General features: G+C 41.2%; 2 protein-coding genes across 2 annotated transcripts in view; one reads left to right on the top strand and one right to left on the bottom strand.

Annotated features, from left to right (window-relative positions):
• hdac7a (histone deacetylase 7a) overlaps nucleotides 1-17,023 on the top strand; it is a 48,800-nt gene extending 31,777 nt beyond the window's left edge. The window contains 5 exon segments of the mRNA XM_046869392.1: nucleotides 289-407; nucleotides 592-725; nucleotides 13,582-13,663; nucleotides 14,346-14,487; nucleotides 16,127-17,023. Of these exon segments, the coding sequence (XP_046725348.1) occupies nucleotides 289-407; nucleotides 592-725; nucleotides 13,582-13,663; nucleotides 14,346-14,487; nucleotides 16,127-16,166 (517 nt within the window). The 3' untranslated portion in view covers nucleotides 16,167-17,023.
• Nucleotides 17,024-19,647: 2,624 nt separating this feature from the next.
• Nucleotides 19,648-20,000, bottom strand: part of twist3 — a 5,336-nt gene continuing 4,983 nt past the window's right edge. The window contains exon 3 of the mRNA XM_046868981.1: nucleotides 19,648-20,000. This exon is cut by the window's right edge and continues 253 nt beyond it. The gene's annotated coding sequence lies outside the window, so the exon portion shown is untranslated.

The raw sequence follows: 20,000 nt of genomic DNA, 5'->3' as shown, positions 1-20,000 counted from the left end.
AGGGGTCAAGAGAGGAAGAGAGAGGAGAGATAGAGAGAAAGAGAGAGAAAGGGGAAAGAGATAGAGAGAAAGAGAGAGAGAGAGAAAGAAAGAGGGGAGAGAGAGAAAGAGGGGGAGAAAGAGAGAGAAAGTGAGAGAAAAAGAGAGAGAAATTAAGTTAATGGCAAGTTTTTATTTTTAATTTTTTTGTTTCTTAACTTCCTGTTGCGCTGTTTAGAAATTAAGTTTTATTGTGTGTGTGTGTGTGTGTGTGTGTGTGTGTGTGTGTGTGTGTGTGTGTGTGTGTAGGACGGTGGTGATGCCCATCGCTCAGGATTTCTCCCCAGACATGGTGCTTGTTTCAGCAGGGTTTGATGCTGCAGAGGGACATTCAGCTCCATTAGGGGGATACAGAGTCAGCGCCAAGTGTATGACCATCATACCATCATTATCATCATCATCATTAACATCAACATCCCTTTTACACACACACACACACACACACACACACACACACACACACACAATTAAACATTTGGGTTTTACTGGTTATTAAACAATAAATGTAATGTGTGTGTGTGTGTGTGTGTGTGTGTGTGTGTGTGTGTGCAGGTTTTGGGTTCCTGACCCAGCAGTTGATGAAGTTAGCAGGAGGGCGTGTGGTTTTGGCCCTGGAGGGGGGCCACGACCTCACAGCCATCTGTGATGCGTCAGAGTCATGTGTTAGTGCACTGTTGGGGATAGAGGTTAGTTGCACTGTCAAATAACCCTTATTACATGTTATAGCCCACTAATGCCCCTTATTAAGAATGAGAATGTGAATAAGTGAGTGAATGAATAAATGTGTGAATGAGTGACTTAGTGAGTATGTTAATGAGTGGGTGAGTGAGTAAATTAGTGAGTGAATGAGTGAGTAAATTAGTGAGTATGAGAGTAAGTAAGTGTGTGAGTGAGTGAGTGAGTGAGTGAGTGAGTGAGTGAGTGAGTGAGTGAGTGAGTAAATTAGTATGAGAGTGAGGAGTGAGTGAGTGAGTGAGTGAGTGAGTGAGTGAGTATGAGTGTGTGATTGTGTGAGTGAGTGTGAGTAAATTAGTGAATATGAGAGTGAGTGAGTTTGTGAGTAAGTGAGTGAGAATGAGAGTGAGTGTGAGTGAGTGAGTGTGTGAGTAAATTAGTGAGTATGAGAATGTGTGAGTGTGTGAGTAATTGAGTGAGTAAGTGAGTGAGTGAGTAAGTAAATTAATGAGTTTTTGAGTGAGTGAGTAAATTAGTATGAGAGTGAGTGAGTGAGTAAATTAGTGAGTATTAGAGTGAGTGAGTGAGTGAGTAAGTGAGTGAGTAAATTAGTAAGTATGAGAGTGAGTGTGTGTGTGAGTGAGTGAGTAAATAAGTGAGTATGAGAGTGAGTGAGTGAGTGAGAGTGAGTAAGTGTGAGTGAGTTAGTGAGTGAGTGAGTGAGTGAGTGAGTAAATTAGCGAGTATGAGAGTGTGTGAGTGAGATTTATGATCAAACTCTTGATGTCACCCAGATGAGGATGGGTTCCCCTTTTGAGTCTGGTTCCTCTCAAGGTTTCTTCCTCCTAACATTTAAGGGAGTTTTTCCTTGCCACAGCCGCCACGGCTTGCTCATCAGGGACAAATTCACACCATTCACCATCACTGTTGATTTGTGTAAAGCTGCTTTGAGACAATGTCTGTTGTGAAAAGCGCTATACAAATAAACTTGACTTGACGTGAGTGAGTGCGTGAGTAAATTAGTGAGTATGAGAGTGAGTAAGTGTGTGAGTGAGTGAGTAAATTAGTGAGTGTGAGTGATTGAGTGAGTGTGTGAGTGAGTAAGTGAGTAAGTAAATTAGTGAGTGTGAGTGTGTAAATGAGTGAGTAAGTAAGTAAATTAGTGAGTATGAGGTGTGAGTGTGTGAGTGAGTAAGAGATTGTGTGAGTGAGTGTGTGAGTAAATTAGTGAGTATGAGAGTGAGTAAATTAGTGAGTATGTGAGTGAGTTAGTGAGTGAGTGAGTGAGTAAATTACTGAGTATTTGAGTGAGTAAATAAGTGAGTGAGTGAGGAGTGAGTGAGGAGTGTGAGTGAGTAAATTAGTGAGTATTAGAGTGAGTGAGTGAGTGGTGAGTGAGTAAACTATGAGAGTGAGTGAGTGAGTAAGTGAGTATGAGTGAGTGAGTGGAGTGAGTGAGTGAGTGAGTGAGTGAGTGAGTAAATTAGTGAGTATGAGAGTGAGTGTGTGAGTGAGTGAGTGTGAGTGAGTGAGTGAGAGTGAGTAAGTTAGAGTGAGTGAGCGAGTGAGTGAGTAAGTGAGTATGAGAGTGAGGGAGAGTGAGTAAGGAGTGTGAGTGAGTAAGTGAGTGTGAGAGAGTGAGTGTGGGTGAGTGAGTGAGTGAGTGAGTGAGTGAGTAAATTAGTGAGTATGAGAGTGAGTAAGTGTGTGAGTGAGTGAGTAAATTAGTAAGTATGAGAGTGAGTGAGGTGTGAGTGAGTATGAGTGAGTGAGTGAGTGAGTGAGGAGGAGTGAGTGAGTGAGTGTGAGTAAATTACTGAGTATGAAAGTGAGTAAGGAGTGAGTGAGTGAGTAAATTAGTGAGTATGAGAGTGTGTGAGTGAATGAGTGAGTAAATTAGTGAGTAAGTGTGTAAGTGTGTGAGTGGTGAGTGAGTGAGTAAGTAAATTAGTGAGTATGAGAGTGTGAGTGTGTGAGTAAATAAGTGAGTATGAGAGCAAATGAGGTGAGTGGTGGTGGTGAGTGAGTGTGGTGAGTGAGTAAATGTGGTGAGTGAATAAATTAGTGAGTATGAGTGAGTAAGTGTGTGAGTGGTGAGTAAGTAAATTAGTGAGCATGAGAATGTGAGTGTGTGAGTAAGTGAGTGAGTGAGTATGAGAGTGAGTGAGTGTGTGAGTAAGTTAGTGAGTATGAGAGTGTGTGAGTTTGTGTGAGTGTGTAAGTAAGTGAGTAAGAGATTGTGTGAGTGAGTGAGTGTGTGAGTAAATTAGTGAGTATGAGAGTGAGTGTGAGTGAGTAAATGTGAGTGAGTGAATAAATTAGTGAGTATGAGAGTAAGTGTGTGAGTGAGTGAGTAAGTAAATTAGTGAGCATGAGAATGTGAGTGTGTGAGTAAGTGAGTGAGTGAGTGAGTGAGTAAATTAGTGAGTGAGAGTGAGTGTGTGAGTAAGTTAGTGAGTATGAGTGAGTGTGTGGTGAGTGTGTATGTAAGTGAGTGAGTGAGATTGTGTGAGTGAGTGAGTCAATTAGTGAGTATGAGAGTGAGTAAATTAGTGAGTATGTGAGTGAGTGAGTGAGTGAGTGAGTGAGTGAGTAAATTACTGAGTATTTGAGTGAATGGTGAGTGAGTGAGTGGTGAGTGAGTAAGTAAATTACTGAGTATTAGAGTAAGTGAGTAAGTAAATGAGTGAGTATGAGAGTGGTGAGTAAGTAAATTAGTGAGTGTGTGAGTATGTGAGTAAGTAAGTAAATTAGTGAGTATGAGGTGTGAGTGAGTATGAGGTGGTGAGTGAGTAAGAGTGAGTGTGTGGTGGTGAGTGTGTGAGTAAATTAGTGAGTATGTGGTGGTGGTGGTGAGTGAGTGAGTGAGTGAGTGAGTGAGTGAGTGAGTAAATTACTGAGTATTTGAGTGAATGTGTCAGTGAGTAAGTAAATTAGTGAGTATTAGAGTGAGTGAGTGAGTGAGTAAATTAGTGAGTATGAGAGTGAGTGAGTGAATGAGTGAGTGAGTGAGTGAGTAAGTAAATTAGTGAGTGTGAGTGTGTGAGTAAGTGAGTAAGTAAGTAAATTAGTGAGTATGAGAATGTGAGTGTGTGAGTAAGTGAGTGAGTGAGTATAAGAGTGAGTGAGTGTGTGAGTAAGTTAGTGAGTATGAGAGTGTGTGAGTGTGTGTGAGTGTAAGTAAGTGAGTGAGTAAGAGATTGTGTGAGTAAGTGAGTGAGTGTGTGAGTAAATTAGTGAGTATGAGAGTGAGTGAGTGAGTGGTGAGTGAGTGAGTGGTGTGAGTGAGTGAGTGAGAGTGAGTAAGTAAGAGTGAGTGTGTGAGTGAGTATGAGAGTGAGGGAGAGTGAATGAGTGAGTAAGTGAGTGTGAGAGAGTGAGTGTGGGTGAGTGAGTTAGTGAGTGTGAGTGAGTAAATGTGAGTGTGAGTGAGTGAGTGAGTGAGGAGGAGTGAGTGAGTGAGTGAGTGAGTGAGTGAGGAGTGAGTGAGTGAGTAAATTAGTGAGTATGAGAGTGAGTAAGTGTGTGAGTGTGTGGAGGAGTGAGTAAATTAGTGAGTATAAGAGTGAGTGAGTGTGTGAGTGAGTATGAGAGTGTGTGAGTGAGTGAGTGTGTGAGTAAATTAGTGAGTATGAATGTGAGTAAGTGTGAGTGTGTGAGTGAGTGAGTAAATTACTGAGTATGAGAGTGAGTCAGTGAGTGAGTGAGTAAGTAAGTGAGTAAATTATTGAGTATTTCAGTGAATGAGTGAGTGAGTAAATTAGTGAGTATTAGAATGAGTGAGTGAGTGAGTAAATTAGTGAGTATGAGAGTGAGTGTGTGTGAGTGGTGAGTGGTGAGTGTGTGAGTGAGTGAGTGAGTGAGTGGTGAGTGAGTGAGTGAGTGAGTGAGTGAGTAAATAAGTGAGTATGTGAGTGAGTGAGTGAGTGAGTAAATAAGTGAGTATGTGAGTGAGTGAGTGAGTGAGTAAATAGTGAGTATGAGAGCAAATGAGAGTGAGTGAGTGAGTGAGTGGTGAGTGAGTGAGTGAGTGTGAGTGAGTAAATGTGGTGAGTGAATAAATTAGTGAGTATGAGAGTAAGTGTGTGAGTGAGTGAGTAAGTAAATTAGTGAGCATGAGAATGTGAGTGTGTGAGTAAGTGAGTAAATTAGTGAGTATGAGGTGAGTGAGTGTGTAAGTAAGTTAGTGAGTATGAGAGTGTGTGAGTGTGTGAGTGAGTGTGTAAGTAAATTAGTGAGTATGAGATTAAGTAAGTGTGTGTGTGTGTGTGTGAGTGAGTTAGTAAGTAAATTAGTGAGTATGAGAGTGTGAGTTTGTGAGTAAATTAGTGAGTATGAGAGTGAGTGTGTGGAGGAGTGAGTGAGTGAGTGAGTGAGTGAGTAAATTAGTGAGTATGAAAGTGAGTGAGTGAGTGAGTAAATGAGTGAGTATGAGAGTGTGTGAGTGGTGAGTGAGTGAGTGAGTGAGTAAATTAGTGCGTATCAGAGTGAGTAATTGTGTGAGTGTGTGAGTAAATGAGTGAGTGAGTGAGTGAGTGAGTGAGCGAGTGAGTGAGTGTGTAAATTAGTGCGTATCAGAGTAAGTGTGTGAGTGTGAGTGAGTGAGGTGAGTGAGTAAGTAAATTAATGAGTGTGTCAGTGAGTGAGTGAGTAAGTAAGTAAATTAGTGAGTATGAGAGTGAGTGTGTGAGTAAGTGAGTGAGTATGAGGTGTGTGAGTAAATTAGTGAGTATGTGAGGGAGTGAGTAAGTAAATTGGTGAGTATGAGAGTGAGTGTGTGAGTGAGTGTTAGTGAGTGAGTGATTGAGTGAGTGAGTGAGTGAGTAAATTAGTGAGTATGAGAGTGAGTGTGTAAGGAGTGAGTGAGTAAATGAGTGAGAGTGAGTGAGTTAGAGTGAGTGAGTGAGTGAGTGAGTAAGTGAGTATGAGAGTGAGGGAGAGTGAATGAGTGAGTAAGTGAGTGTGAGAGTGTGAGTGTGGGTGAGTGAGTTAGTGAGTTTGAGTGAGTAAGTGTGAGTGTGAGTGAGTGAGTGTGTGAGTGAGTGAGTGAGTAAATTAGTGAGTGTGAGAGTGAGTAAGTGTGTGAGTGTGTGAGTGAGTGAGTAAATTAGTGAGTATAAGAGTGAGTGAGTGTGTGAGTAAGTGAGTATGAGAGTGAGTGAGTGAGTGAGTAAGTAAGTGAGTAAATTACTGAGTATTTCAGTGAATGAGTGAGTGAGTGAGTAAATTAGTGAGTGTGAGTGAGTGTGTGAGTGAGTAAATAAATTAGTGAGTATTAGAATGAGTGAGTGGTGGTGAGTGAGTAAGTGGTGAGTGAGTGAGTAAATTAGTGAGTATGAGAGTAAGTGTGTGAGTGAATGTGTGAGTGAGTGAGTAAATAAGTGAGTATGAGAGTGAGTGTGTCAGTGGTGAGTGAGTAAGCAAATTAGTGAGTATGAGAGTGAGTGTGTGAGTAAGTGAGTGAGTATGAGAGTGTGTGAGTAAATTAGTGAGTATGTGAGGGAGTGAGTAAGTAAATTGGTGAGTATGAGAGTGAGTGTGTGAGTGAGTGAGTGTTAGTGAGTGAGTGAGTGAGTGAGTGTGGTGGTGAGTAAATTAGTGAGTATGAGAGTGAGTGTGTGAGTGGTGGTGGTGGTGAGTAAATGAGTGAGAGTGAGTGAGTGAGGTGAGTGAGTGAGTGAGTGAGTAAGTGAGTATGAGAGTGAGGGAGAGTGAATGAGTGAGTAAGTGAGTGTGAGAGTGAGTGTGGGTGAGTGAGTTAGTGAGTTTGAGTGAGTAAGTGTGAGTGTGAGGAGTGAGTGTGTGAGTGAGTGAGTGAGTAAATTAGTGAGTGTGAGAGTGAGTAAGTGTGTGAGTGTGTGAGGAGTGAGTAAATTAGTGAGTATAAGAGTGAGTGAGTGTGAGTAAGTGAGTATGAGAGTGAGTGAGTGAGTGAGTAAGTGAGTGAGTAAATTACTGAGTATTTCAGTGAATGAGTGAGTGAGTGAGTAAATTAGTGAGTATGAGAGTGAGTGTGTGAGTGAGTAAATAAATTAGTGAGTATTAGAATGAGTGAGTGGTGGTGAGTGAGTAAGGAGTGAGTGAGTAAATGAGTGAGTGAGTATGAGAGTAAGTGTGTGAGTGAATGTGTGAGTGAGTGAGTAAGTAAGTGAGTGAGTGAGGTGGTGAGTGAGTGAGTGGTGAGTGAGTGAGTAAATAGTGAGTATGAGAGCAAATGAGAGTGAGTGGTGAGTAAATAAGTGAGTATGAGTGAGTAAATGTGAGTAAGTGAATAAATTAGTGAGTATGAGTGAGTAAGTGTGTGAGTGAGTGGTAAGTAAATTAGTGAGCATGAGAATGTGAGTGTGTGTGAGTGAGTGGTGGTGAGTGAGTAAATTAGTGAGTATGAGAGTGAGTGAGTGTGTGAGTAAGTTAGTGAGTATGAGATTAAGTAAGTGTGTGTGTGAGTGAGTTAGTAAGGAAATTAGTGCGTATGAGAGTGTGAGTTTGTGAGTAAATTAGTGAGTATGATGGTGAGTAAGTGTGTGAGAGTAAGTGAGTGAGTGAGTAAATTAGTGAGTATGAGAGTGAGTGGTGAGTAAATTAGTGAGTATGAGGTGTGTGGTGGTGAGTGGTGGTGGTGAGTGAGTGAGTAAATTAGTGCGTATCAGAGTGAGTAAGTGTGTGTGAGTGTGTGAGTGAGTGAGTGAGTGAGTGAGTGAGTGAGTAAATTAGTGCGTATCAGAGTGAGTAAGTGTGTGAGTGTGTGAGTAAATGAGTGAGTGAGTAAGTGAGTGAGTGAGTGAGTGTGTGAGTAAATTAGTGCGTGTCAGAGTAAGTGTGTGAGTGAGTGAGTGAGTGGTGAGTGAGTGAGTAAGTAAATTAATGAGTGTGTCAGTGAGTGAGTGGTGAGTAAGTAAGTAAATTAGTGAGTATGAGAGTGAGTGTGTAAGTGAGTGAGTATGAGGTGTGTGAGTGTGTGAGTAAATTAGTGAGTATGTGAGGGAGTGAGTAAGTAAATTAGTGAGTGTGAGTGGTGTGTGTGTGAGTGGTGAGTGGTGAGTGAGTGGTGAGTGAGTGAGTGAGTGAGTGAGTGAGTAAATTAGTGAGTATGAGAGTGAGTGAGTGAGGTGGTGAGTGAGTAAATGAGTGAGAGTGAGTGAGTTAGAGTGAGTGAGTGAGTGAGTGAGTGAGTGAGTGAGTATGAGAGTGAGGAGAGTGAATGAGTGAGTAAGTGAGTGTGAGAGTGTGAGTGTGGGTGAGTGAGTTAGTGAGTTTGAGTGAGTAAGTGTGAGTGTGAGTGTGTGAGTGAGTGAGTGTGTGTGGTGAGTGAGTGAGTGAGTGAGTGAGTGAGTGAGTGAGTGAGTAAATTAGTGAGTGTGAGAGTGAGTAAGTGTGTGAGTGTGTGTGGTGAGTGAGTAAATTAGTGAGTGTGTGAGTAAGTGAGTGTGAGTGGTGAGTGAGTGAGTGAGTAAGTAAGTGAGTAAATTACTGAGTATTTCAGTGAATGAGTGAGTGAGTGAGTGAGTAAATTAGTGAGTATGAGTGAGTGTGTGTGAGTGAGTAAATAAATTAGTGAGTATTAGAATGAGTGAGTGAGTGAGTGAGTAAGGAGTGAGTGAGTAAATTAGTGAGTATGAGGTAAGTGTGTGAGTGTGTGTGGTGAGTGAGTGAGTGGAGTGAGTGAGTGTGAGTGAGTGAATGAGTGAGTGGTGTGTGAGTGAGTGAGTGAGTGTAAATTAGTGAGTATTAGAATGAGTGAGTGAGTGGAGTGAGTGTGAGTGAGTGAGTGTGTGAGTGGTGAGTGTGGTGAGTGAGTATGAGTAAGTGTGTGAGTGTGAGTGAGGAGTGTGAGTGAGTGAGTGAGTGGTGAGGAGTGAGTGAGTGAGTGAGTATGAGTGAGTGAGGTGAGTGAGTGGTGAGTGAGTGAGTGAGTAAATAAGTGAGTATGAGAGCAAATGAGAGTGAGTGAGTGAGTGAGTGAGTGTGAGTGAGTATGAGTGAGTGAGTTAGTGAGTGTGAGTGAGTGGTGTGTGAGTGTGAGTGAGTGTGAGTGAGTGTGAGTAAGTGAGTGAGTAAGTGTGTGAGTGAGTAAGGAGTGAGTGAGTGAGTAGTGAGTGAGTGAATGAGTGAGTGAGTGAGTAAGTGTGTGAGTATGAGAGTAAGTGTGTGTGTGAGGAGTGAGTAAGTAAATTAGTGAGTGTGGTGAGTGAGTGTGAGTAAATTAGTGAGTATAAGATTGAGTGAGTGAGTGTGTGTGAGTAAGTGTGTGAGTGTGGAGTGAGTGAGTGGTGTGAGTGAGTGTGAGTGAGGTGTGTGAGTGTGTGAGTGTGGAGTGAGTGAGTGAGTGAGTAAGAGTGAGTGAGTATGAGAGTGAGTAAGTGTGAGTGTGTGAGTGTGTGTGAGGAGTGAGTGAGTGTGAGTAAGTGTGTGTGTGAGTGAGTAAGTGTGTGTGAGTGGAGTGAGTGAGTGTGAGTAAATGAGTGAGTGGTGAGTGGTGTGAGTGAGTGTGGTGAGTGAGTGAGTGAGTGAGTGTGTGAGGAGTGAGTAAGTGTGTGAGGAGTGAGTGGTGAGTGTGAGTGAGTGAGTATGAGGGTGAGGAGAGTGAATGAGTGAGTAAGTGAGTGTGAGAGAGTTAGTGTGGGTGAGTGAGTTAGTGAGTGTGAGTGAGTAAATGTGAGTGTGGTGTGTGAGTGAGTGAGTTAGTGAGTGTGGTGAGTGAGTGAGTGAGTAAATTAGTGAGTATGAGGTGAGTAAGTGTGTGAGTGTGTGAGTGAGTGATTAAATTAGTGAGTATAAGATTGAGTGAGTGTGTGAGTAAGTGATTATGAGAGTGTGTGAGTGAGTGAGTATGTGAGTAAATTAGTGAGTATGAATGTGAGTAAGTGTGTGAGTGTGTGAGTGAGTGAGTTAATTACTGAGTATGACAGTGAGTCAGTGAGTGAGTGAGTGAGTGAGTAAGTGAGTAAATTACTGAGTATTTCACTGAATGAGTGAGTGAGTAAGTAAATTAGTGAGTATGAGAGTGAGTGTGTGAGTGAGTGAGTAAATTAGTGAGTGAGTGAGTGAGAGTGAGTGGTGAGTGAGTGAGTGAGTAAATTAGTGAGTATGAGAGTAAGTGTGTGAGTGAGTGAGTGAGTGAGTGAGTGAGTGAGTGAGTGAGTAAATTACTGAGTATGAAAGTGAGTGAGTGAGTAAATTAGTGAGTATGAGAGTGTGTGAGTGGTGAGTGAGTGAGTGGTGAGTGAGTGAATGAGTGAGTAAATTAGTGCGTATCAGAGTGAGTAAGTGTGTGAGTGTGTGAGTGTGTGGTGGTGGTGAGTGAGTGAGTAAATTAGTGCGTGTCAGAATGAGTAAGTGTGTGGTGGTGAGTGAGTGAGTGAGTGAGTGAGTGAGTGAGGCAAATTAGTGAGTGTGAGTGTGTCAGTGAGTGAGTGAGTGAGTAAGTAAATTAGTGAGTATGAGAGTGAGTGTGTGAGTAAGGAGTGAGTATGAGAGTGTGTGAGTGAGTGTGAGTAAATTAGTGAGTATGAGAGTGAGTAAATTAGTGAGTATGTGGGGAGTGAGTAAGTAAATTAGTGAGTATGAGAGTGAGTGTGTGAGTGAGTGTTAGTGAGTGAGTGAGTGAGTGATTGAGTGAGTGAGTGAGTGAGTAAATTAGTGAGTATGAGGTGAGTGTGTAAGTGAGTGAGTGAGTGGTGGTGGTGGTGAGTGAGTGGTGAGTGAGTGAGTGAGTGAGTGAGAGTGAGTGAGTTAGAGTGAGTGAGTGAGTAAGTGAGTATGAGAGTGAGGGAGAGTGAATGAGTGAGTAAGTGAGTGTGAGAGAGTGAGTGTGGGTGAGTGAGTTAGTGAGTGTGAGTGAGTAAGTGTGAGTGAGTGTGTGAGTGTGTGAGTGAGTGAGTAAGGAGTGAGTATGAGAGTGTGTGAGTGAGTGTGAGTAAATTAGTGAGTATGAGAGTGAGTAAATTAGTGAGTATGTGGGGAGTGAGTAAGTAAATTAGTGAGTATGAGAGTGAGTGTGTGAGTGAGTGTTAGTGAGTGAGTGAGTGAGTGATTGAGTGAGTGAGTGAGTGAGTAAATTAGTGAGTATGAGGTGAGTGTGTAAGTGAGTGAGTGAGTGGTGGTGGTGGTGAGTGAGTGGTGAGTGAGTGAGTGAGTGAGTGAGAGTGAGTGAGTTAGAGTGAGTGAGTGAGTAAGTGAGTATGAGAGTGAGGGAGAGTGAATGAGTGAGTAAGTGAGTGTGAGAGAGTGAGTGTGGGTGAGTGAGTTAGTGAGTGTGAGTGAGTAAGTGTGAGTGAGTGTGTGAGTGTGTGAGTGAGTGAGTAAGTGAGTGAGTAAATTAGTGAGTATGAGAGTGAGTAAGTGTGAGTGTGTGAGTGAGTGAGTAAATTATTGAGTATAAGAGTGAGTAAGTGCGTGAGTAAGTGAGTATGAGAGTGTGTGAGTGTGTGTGTGTGTAAATTAGTGAGTACGAATGTGAGTGTGAGTGTGTCAGTGAGTGAGTAAGTAAGTGAGTAAATTACTGAGTATTTCAGTGAATGAGTGAGTGAGTGAGTGAGTAAATTGTGAGTATTAGAATGAGTGAGTGAGTGAGTAAGGAGTGAGTGAGTGAGTAAGGAGTGAGTGAGTAAATGAGTGAGTGAGTGAGTAAGTGTGAGTGAGTGAGTGAGTGAGTGAGTGAGTGTGAGTGAGTAAATAAGTGAGTATGAGGTGAGTAAGTGAGTGAGTGAGTGAGTAAATAAGTGAGTATGAGAGCAAATGAGAGTGAGTGAGTGAGTGTGAGTGAGTGAGTGAGTGAGTGAGTGAGTAAATGTGAGTGAGTGAATAAATTAGTGAGTATGAGAGTAAGTGTGTGAGTGAGTGAGTAAGTAAATTAGTGAGCATGAGAATGTGAGTGTGTGAGTAAGTGAGTGAGTGAGTAAATTAGTGAGTATGAGAGTAAGTGTGTGGTGAGTGAGTGAGTGAGTGAGTAAATAAGTGAATATGAGAGTGAGTGAGTAAGTGAGTGAGTGAGTAAATAAGTGAGTATGAGAGCAAATGAGAGTGAGTGAGGAGTGAGTGAGTGAGTGTGAGTGAGTGAGTGAGTCTGAGTGAGTAAATGTGAGTGAGTGAATAAATTAGTGAGTATGAGAGTAAGAGTATGAGAGTGTGTGAGTGTGTGAGTGAGTGTGTAAGTAAATTAGTGAGTATGAGAGTGAGTGAGTGTGTAAGTAAATTAGTGAGTATGAGTGTGTGAGTGTGTGAGTAAGTGACTGAGTATGAGAATGTGTGAGTGTGTGAGTGAATGAGTGAGTGAGCGAGTGAGTAAGTAAATTAGTGAGTATGAGAGTGAGTGGTGGAGTGAGTGAGTGAGTAAGTAAATTAGTATGAGAGTGAGTGAGTGAGTGAGTAAGTAAATTAGTGAGTATGAGAGTGAGTAAATGAGTGTGTAAATAAGTGAGTATGCGAGTGAGTGAGTGAGTGAGTGAGGAGTGAGTGAGTGTGAGGAGTGAATTAGTGAGTATGAATGTGAGGAGTGAGAGTGAGTGAGTATGAGTGAGTGAGTGAGTGAGTGAGTGTGGAGTGAGTGAGTGTGAGTGAGTGAGTATGAAAGTGAGTGAGTGAGTGTGTGAGTGGTGAGTGAGTGTGTGAGTGAGTGAGTGAGTGAGTGAGTGAGTAGATTAGTATGAGAGTGAGTGAGTGAGTGAGTAAATTAGTGAGTTTGAGATTGTGAGTGTGTAAGTGAGTGAGTGAGTGAGTAGATTAGTATGAGAGTGAGTGAGTGAGTGAGTGAGTAAGAGTGTGAGTGAGGAGTGAGTGAGTGAGTGAGTGAGTGAGAGTGTTTGAGTGAGTAAATGAGTAAGTGTGTGTGTGTGTGTGTGTGTGTGTGTGTGTGTGTGTGTGTGTGAGTGAGTAAATTAGTGAGTATGAGTGAGTGAGTGAGTGAGTGAGTGAGTAAATTAGTGAGTATGAGAGTGAGTGAGTGAGTGAGTGAGTGAGTGAGTGAGTGAGTGAGTGAGTAAATGAGTGAGTATGTGAGTGAGTGAGTGAGTGGAGTGAGTGAGTGAGTAAATTAGTGCGATCAGAGTGAGTAAATGTGTGAGTGTGTGAGTGAGTGAGGAGTGAGGAGTGAGTAGATTAGTGAGAGTGAGTGAGTGAATGAGTGTGTGAGTGAGTGAGTGAGTAAGAGTGTGAGTGAGTGAGTGAGTGAGGTGTGTGTGAGTGAGTAAATAAGTAAGTGTGTGTGTGTGTGTGTGTGTGTGTGTGTGTGTGTGTGTGAGTAAATGAGTGAGTGAGTAAATTAGTGAGTATGAGTGTGTGAGTGAGTGAGGAGTGAGTGAGTGAGTGAGTAGATTAGTATGAGAGTGAGTGAGTGAGGAGGAGTGAGTGAGTGAGTGAGTGAGTAAATGAGTGAGTATGTGAGTGAGTGAGTGAGGAGGAGTGAGTGAGTATGTGAGTGAGTGAGTGAGTATGTGAGTGAGTGTGAGGAGTGAGTGAGTGAGTGTGTGTGTGAGTGTGAGTGAGGAGGAGTGAGTGAGTGAGTGAGTGGTGAGTGAGTGAGTGAATTAGTGAGTATGAATGTGAGTGAGTGTGGAGTGAGTGAGTGAGTGAGTAAGTGAGAGTGTGTGAGTGAGTGAGTAAGTGTGTGTGTGTGTGTGTGTGTGTGTGTGTGTGTGTGTGTGTGTGTGTGAGTGTGTGTGTGTGTGAGTGAGTGAGGAGGAGTGAGTGAGAGTGAGTGAGTAAATTAGTGAGGGAATGACTGAGTGAACGGGTGTGAGTCAGTGTAAAGAGCGTGCTGATAAAGTTTTATTTTCACTAAAAGTAGGAAAGAGTGTCGAATCATCTCATATAAGATTAACTGACCAGTCTGTCTCTCTGTCTGTTTCTTTGTCTGTCTCTTTCAATCAGGATCCTTTATCAGTGGAAGTGCTGAATCAGAAACCCAACACTAATGCTGTGCAGTCACTACAGAAAGTCCTGCACATACAGAGTCAGTCTGTCTCTCTATCTGTTTCTCTATCAGTCTGTCTCTCTATCTGTCTCTCTATCAGACTGTCTCTCTATTTGTTTCTCCTTCAGTCTGTCTCTCTATCAGTCTATCTCTCTGTCTGTCTCTCTATCAGTCTGTCTCTCTGTCTGTCTCTCTATCTGTCAGTCTCTCTATCTGTCTCCCTATCTGTCTGTCACTTTCAGTTTGTCTATCAGTCTGTTTCTCTATCAGTCTCTTTATCAGTCTGTCTCTTCATCGGTCTGACTCTATCTGTCTGTCTCTCTATCTGTCTGTCTATCTGTCTGTATTTCTATGAGTTTTCTCTCCCTATCAGTCTCTCTCTTATCAGTATGCGTCCCTATCAGTCTGTCTCTCTGTCTCTCTGTCTCTTTCTGCCTATCAGTCTGTCTCTTTATCTGTCTCTGTGTTTCTCCATCTTTCTTGTGCCTCTTGGGTATGTATTACTCATTTACTATGAAATATAAAGTAAGTTTGTGATGTAAATAAAATTTCTCTCTCTCTCTTACTCACCCCCTTGTCTCTCTCTCTCTCTCTCTCTCTCTCTCTTACTCACACCCCTCTCTTTATCTCTCTCTCTCTCTTACTCACACCCCCCTCTCTCTTTCTCTCTCTCTCTCTCTGTCTCTCTCTCTCCCCCCCTCTCTCTCTCTTTCTTTCTCAGGTAAGTACTGGTCATGTGTGAGAGAGATGTTAGTGTCAGTGGGATGGTCATATGTTGGAGCTCAGAAAGGAGACAGTGAGGAAAGTGCAGCAGTGAAAGCTCTCGCTTCGCTCTCAGTTGGAGCTCTAAACAATGTTAAGAGGTACAAAACATCCATCATCTCATCTCTATACAACACATACAACCATGTTATACATCTAATTACAAAAAATTTAATACATCAAATTTTTTAAACGTTTAAAATATCTAATTACACAAAGGTGTTTAAACACCTCCTTATAATGTTTTGATTTACGTCTGGATTCCAAAACATTAAACATGCTTCTGAAAGTCGTTCCTTTGTTTACTTATGTTTTGTTATCTAGTTGGAAGGTGACAGGTTTCTCATGCAGGTTGTGTGATACATTAGATTATATAAAGCTCTTCATAAATTCTGAGAAACAGCCCCGTATCACCATGCTGCCACCACCATGTTTCCATTGGTGTATTTAAAAAAGCAATCTTCTCAATTTTGCCACTGGGATTAAGGTGATTTCGTTGGTCATGTATGATTTATGGGAGAAAGGGCTTGCATCTTGAAGTTCATGCAGAGGTTAGTCAGTATTCATCAGATGCACCTGCAGGTCTTTTAACATTGCTGTATATCTCTCTACAGCCTCCCAGGTACCTTTTTGTCTTAGTCCTTGTGTCAATTTTAGAGGAACCTCCTGTTTTTGCTGATCACACTGATGTTCAATTTTCTCTTTGTGGTGATGAACATCTTTATAGTTTTCCCTGGGTCATCTAATGTTTTAGTAAGGTTTTTATACCCCACTACTGTTCGAGCCACAGTAAGCTTCCACAGTGAGATCCTGTTCATGCCTAGTAATCTCTCTGGATTGGGCAGTCAGATGAAATCAAGATGTCAAGAAACTGTTGAAAAGAAAATGTTTATTAATCACACTGTAATGAAACCAGAGAAGCAACAAAAACTGCTCACACACTGTGTAAGTTGGTCAGAACTGATTGGAGTGTGTGTTGTGGGGTGTTGTTAACGTGACGTCTTCTCTTATCAAACATTGACACTTTACACAAGTATTGAGGTCAAAAATAAGCATTTTATTTAATGCAGATGAGTCAAGTTCACCAAGATCTGAATAAATAGTGTATTTATTGCTTAGTTTAAGCCTCTTGAAAAAAATGAATTTAAAGCCCATGAATGCTAAAATTATGAAATTTGGATAGAAAGGTATTAGAGTCACATGAGGAGTCCAATCATCATAAAGCCTCTGTAGGCCAACAGCAAACACCTGCAGTCACCCAGAACTGTTTCGTATTCACAACCGATGCATCAGCAAACTCCAGCCCCAGTGCAACCCTCTGCACTAACAACATTAACTTCTGCAGCTTGGGCCGTGACCTTCAGACTGCATTTGGATCTACACCAGTTTTAAAAGTAGAGCTGCTCTAGATTTTAACAAAACATCAGTCATATCAAAATGGAAATATTAGTTTGCTAAAACCTTCAAATGTGGAAAAAACAAGATGTCTCCCATTACATGGCTTGGCAGATTTCATTAAAAAAAAGACCTCAAAAGGTAATAAGAGCCCAGCTGAGCTCAAGAACATTGCGGAGAACATTGTGGCCAAGCCAGAAGAGCGCAGATAAATGTCTAGTGTATACACACACACATTAACCTTGCATACACACACTCCTGCATGTTCATGCTCAGTGCTAATTCAATTATACATGTAAATAATTTAATTTAGTTTGCAAATAATTTTTCCTCAATTTTTTTTAGAGCTGCTGATGAGCCAATGGAGGACCAGGAATCCATGTAACCTCAGCCCACATATATTTTCTAAGTAACTGTCCTATCATAGTGCAGTTCCATGTCACATGACTGCGAAGGAGCTTCCACTCTCTCGCTGCATTTTGACCAGCAGTGCCTTCAGTGGGAGGGGCTGTGATAAAGTTACTTCCTGTTTACTTCTATGCTACTTCTCCTGAGTGAGTTTAGCAGTGTGGCTATGCTAACAGCACCCGACTGGGCCCTGTGGATTCCAGAACTTTCTCCACGTCCACTTCAGGTGAAGGATGAGTCTTAATGAGTCCCAAATGATTTGTACTTTCTATCTGATTAGATTTTTTTTACTTCATCATGCCTCTGAGATGCAGGTTATACAGAGGAAACACAACAAATCCTCTTTTTACTGTGTATTATTGAACTGTTACCGTGGGAACAGATTTTCCGATCTCAGTGATGTCACTTCCACCAACATTAACCACTAAAGGAGAAAAAGGAGGAGCTGTTTATTCCTCGCTCTCGTTTTGCACTGTGCATTCCGTAATGTGAACCGTGATGTTTATCTCCAAACTCTGGGAAAAGTTATGTACAGTAATGTTCATTATAAAGTCAAGTTCACACACACACACACACACACACACACACACACAGACACACACAGACACACACAGGCGAGTGTTGGATTGACCACTGTAATGACCAGTCACTGATGGGACAGACAGGAAGCAGTGTCTCGTTCCTGTACACACCGTTAAAACATTGTTAAACTCGCACATGTTTACATCCTGCTTGTACATGAAGAAGTGGAACAGGAAGTGGAGGTGACTTTATGTAATAAGAGCTTGTGTCATTTCCTGTTTCACATGAAGCCTCAATTTACATTTTCTCACAGCTTCAGTTCTCTGTCTTTTTAATTGTGGGGCAGAGATCAGTAAGGAAGCTCTGCTATGAGAATAAAAAAGAAAGTTGTCTATGCCACACCCACCAGGTAACAGTCACACCCACATGGTTACAGACACACCCACCAAGTTTCAGCCATGCCAACATAGTTACAGCCACGCCCACAGGAAACAGATATCCACAAATCAGAGCTTTCTGAAGTTTACACGTTTTTCTGTTCGTTAGTTTTGTGACTCTGGTGAACACCACACAGAGCCCTGTGCAGTTCCTGAATCTGCCTGCAGACTCTCCTGAATCTGTTTAACTAAGCATGAAGCTGTAACCCGCTGTACTGCTTCTGTGCTGCACTGTGAGACGTTTCACTCACGTTTCAGGAAAATCAGTTTTATTTACCAAACAAAACAAACCAAAAAAAACTTAAAACCACTAACCAGGAAGGAGATGATGTTTTTCATTGCAGGAGGAATCACACACTTCCTAAAGCGCTCGGAGAATCTGTGTGTTAGACTTGAGTGTGTTATCTGATGATTAAAAAAAACACTGATTTCAATTCCTGTAACAAAAAAGGTGCTGAGCCTGCACCTTCATCTTCATCATCCTCACTTCTGAGTTTTTGCCTCATAACAAACCACTGTGTTCATCTGTGTGTGTGTGTGTGTGTGTGTGTGTGTGTGTGTGTGTGTGTGTGTGTGTGTGTTTGACAGAGGAGGGAAGTAATGAAGTACAAATACTTTGTTATTGTTATTCAGTAGATTTTTCTGGTATCAGTTTTTACTTCACTATTTATTTTTCTGGCAACTTTTTCTTTTTTACTCATTACATTTTTACACAAATATCTGTACTTTCTACTTCTTACATTTTCCAAACAGACTCTGTACTTTAGTTTTGATCTATTTGGTGAAATTATCAATATTTTTTCTTCTCATTGTGCCGTTTTAGCACATTTCCTCTCTCACACCACAGACGTAGACTAGTTTCTGAAGCTCACAGTGAGCAGGCAGAAGGCAGTAAGAAGTCTGGGGTTAACGTGGATGAGACAGAGGGAGTCAGTGATGAGAACATGACTGAGAACAGAGACATGATCACCTGATCATCATCATCTTTACTCTGCTTGTGTTCTATATGGTGGATCTTCAGCCTGAATACATTCATTAGAGAACATTTGTATTAATAAATTCATATGATGAGGTTCAGTTACAGTGTGACACTAAAACAGGTAGTAATATTCACTACTTTTTACTGAAGAACATGTCAGAGCCCAAACTTCTTTACTTTAACTTGAGTAAAAAAGTGCCGTCAAAACTTAAACTTTTACCAGAATCTTTTAAAACCTCAGTATCTGCACTTCTACTGAGTGAAGGATGTGTGGACTTCTGCCACCTCTGTGTGTGTGTGTGTGTGTTTGTGTGTGTTTGTGTGTGTGTGTTGTGACGACTCTGGGTGTGTATTATCCCAGGGGAACCTGCACAATTTCACCTCTGATTTCAGTTTCTGAGAGAGCTTCATCATGTTACGATTTTACATTCTTCCTTTATTAATCTTTGATTTTGAGGACCAGCACAAAGTTTCATCTGGATTTTCTCAGTAAAATTATTTTTTTCAATGTTTACTAAAGAAACTGTAGGATTTAATAAACTGTTTATTTAGAGTTGTGAGGAAACTTTACATTCCTGTGCTGTAGGAGGCTGTGTGTGTGTGTGTGTGTGTGTGTGTGTGTGTGTGTGTGTGTGTGTGTGTGTGTGTGTGTCTGAATGTAAATATAACTGCGAGACCAAAACTCCTTCCTGTCTTTATCTCTAACACATTGTTCATGATTTATTTCATTTCCTTCACTTTTTATGCCTGTGTATAGAAACAAAGCTCTATTTTCTATATTTTATCATTTCCAAATAAAATAAAACATTTTGTTTTACTGATGTTGTTTTTCTCACTGATTCTAAACACAAACCTATTGAAATAAAAACTATTGAGATTGTGATGAATATTAATGAATATTATGATGTTAACGCCAGAGCACATAAAACACATAAACAAATAAAAAATCACAAAAAGCCCCCCAAAAATGATTATTAGCTTTAATACACAGATTATGAGGCAGATTGTGAACTGTTTCTGTAAATTTGGGGGTTGTAATGAAGAAGCTGCCCAATCATTAACATTTACTTATATGATGGAGTTGGAAAGGAAGCAAAGCTTCATGGTGGAGATGAAGATCAGAAACACACTTCACATGGACATTGTAATGTCTTCCCCCTGACTGTGGAGCTACAGGAGAAAAAACACTCAGTGCTGAAACAGCAGAATGAGCGAGGAAAGCGATGAGCTTCATGTCAGAATAGCAAAAAAATCTTAGTTGGTTTAGAGATTGGGTGGGTTTTGGAGGGGTGGGTTTTGGAGGGGTTTGGGCAGATACAGCATATACAGAGCTCATCTATACAACCATCTAGGGCTCTTAGTGTAAAGAACAGAGACAAGCTGAGGATTTTACCGATTTTACACTAATTTTATCACTGTTTAACATTTACACAAACACACACACACACACAAAGTGGCAAAAAGAAATGGTTTAGAGCTGTGAAACATTAACAAGAATCACCGGATTTCACACACATGCATTTACACAATCAATTTTTTATATTTAATCCAAAGAACAAACATTGAAAATTTTTTGTTTCTCATGGAATGTTGAATTCTGTGCTGCATTTTGTTTGAACTCTCATCTCATTGACATCTCCTAAAATCTCACACCATCTCACAAACTTGTGAACACTTGGAGGAGCTTCAGACAAATCAGGACCTCCATTTCACTTTACTTCCTGATGAACAAATCGAAGTGTTCGAAATGTTTGAAGTGTTGAGTTTATCCAGGGTAACACATTTCCTCTTTCTGCTGAATGAAGGTGCTTTCAGGGAAAATCAGAGAAATTAAAAAAAAATAATAAAACTGAAGTTCTGCATGACACTGATG

This window comes from Silurus meridionalis, chromosome 16 (genome assembly GCF_014805685.1).
Source record: "Silurus meridionalis isolate SWU-2019-XX chromosome 16, ASM1480568v1, whole genome shotgun sequence".
In the NCBI taxonomy this organism is placed as follows: domain Eukaryota; kingdom Metazoa; phylum Chordata; class Actinopteri; order Siluriformes; family Siluridae; genus Silurus; species Silurus meridionalis.
The sequence above is the reverse complement of the archived record's forward strand: the minus strand, read 5'-3'. Positions and strand labels throughout refer to the sequence as shown.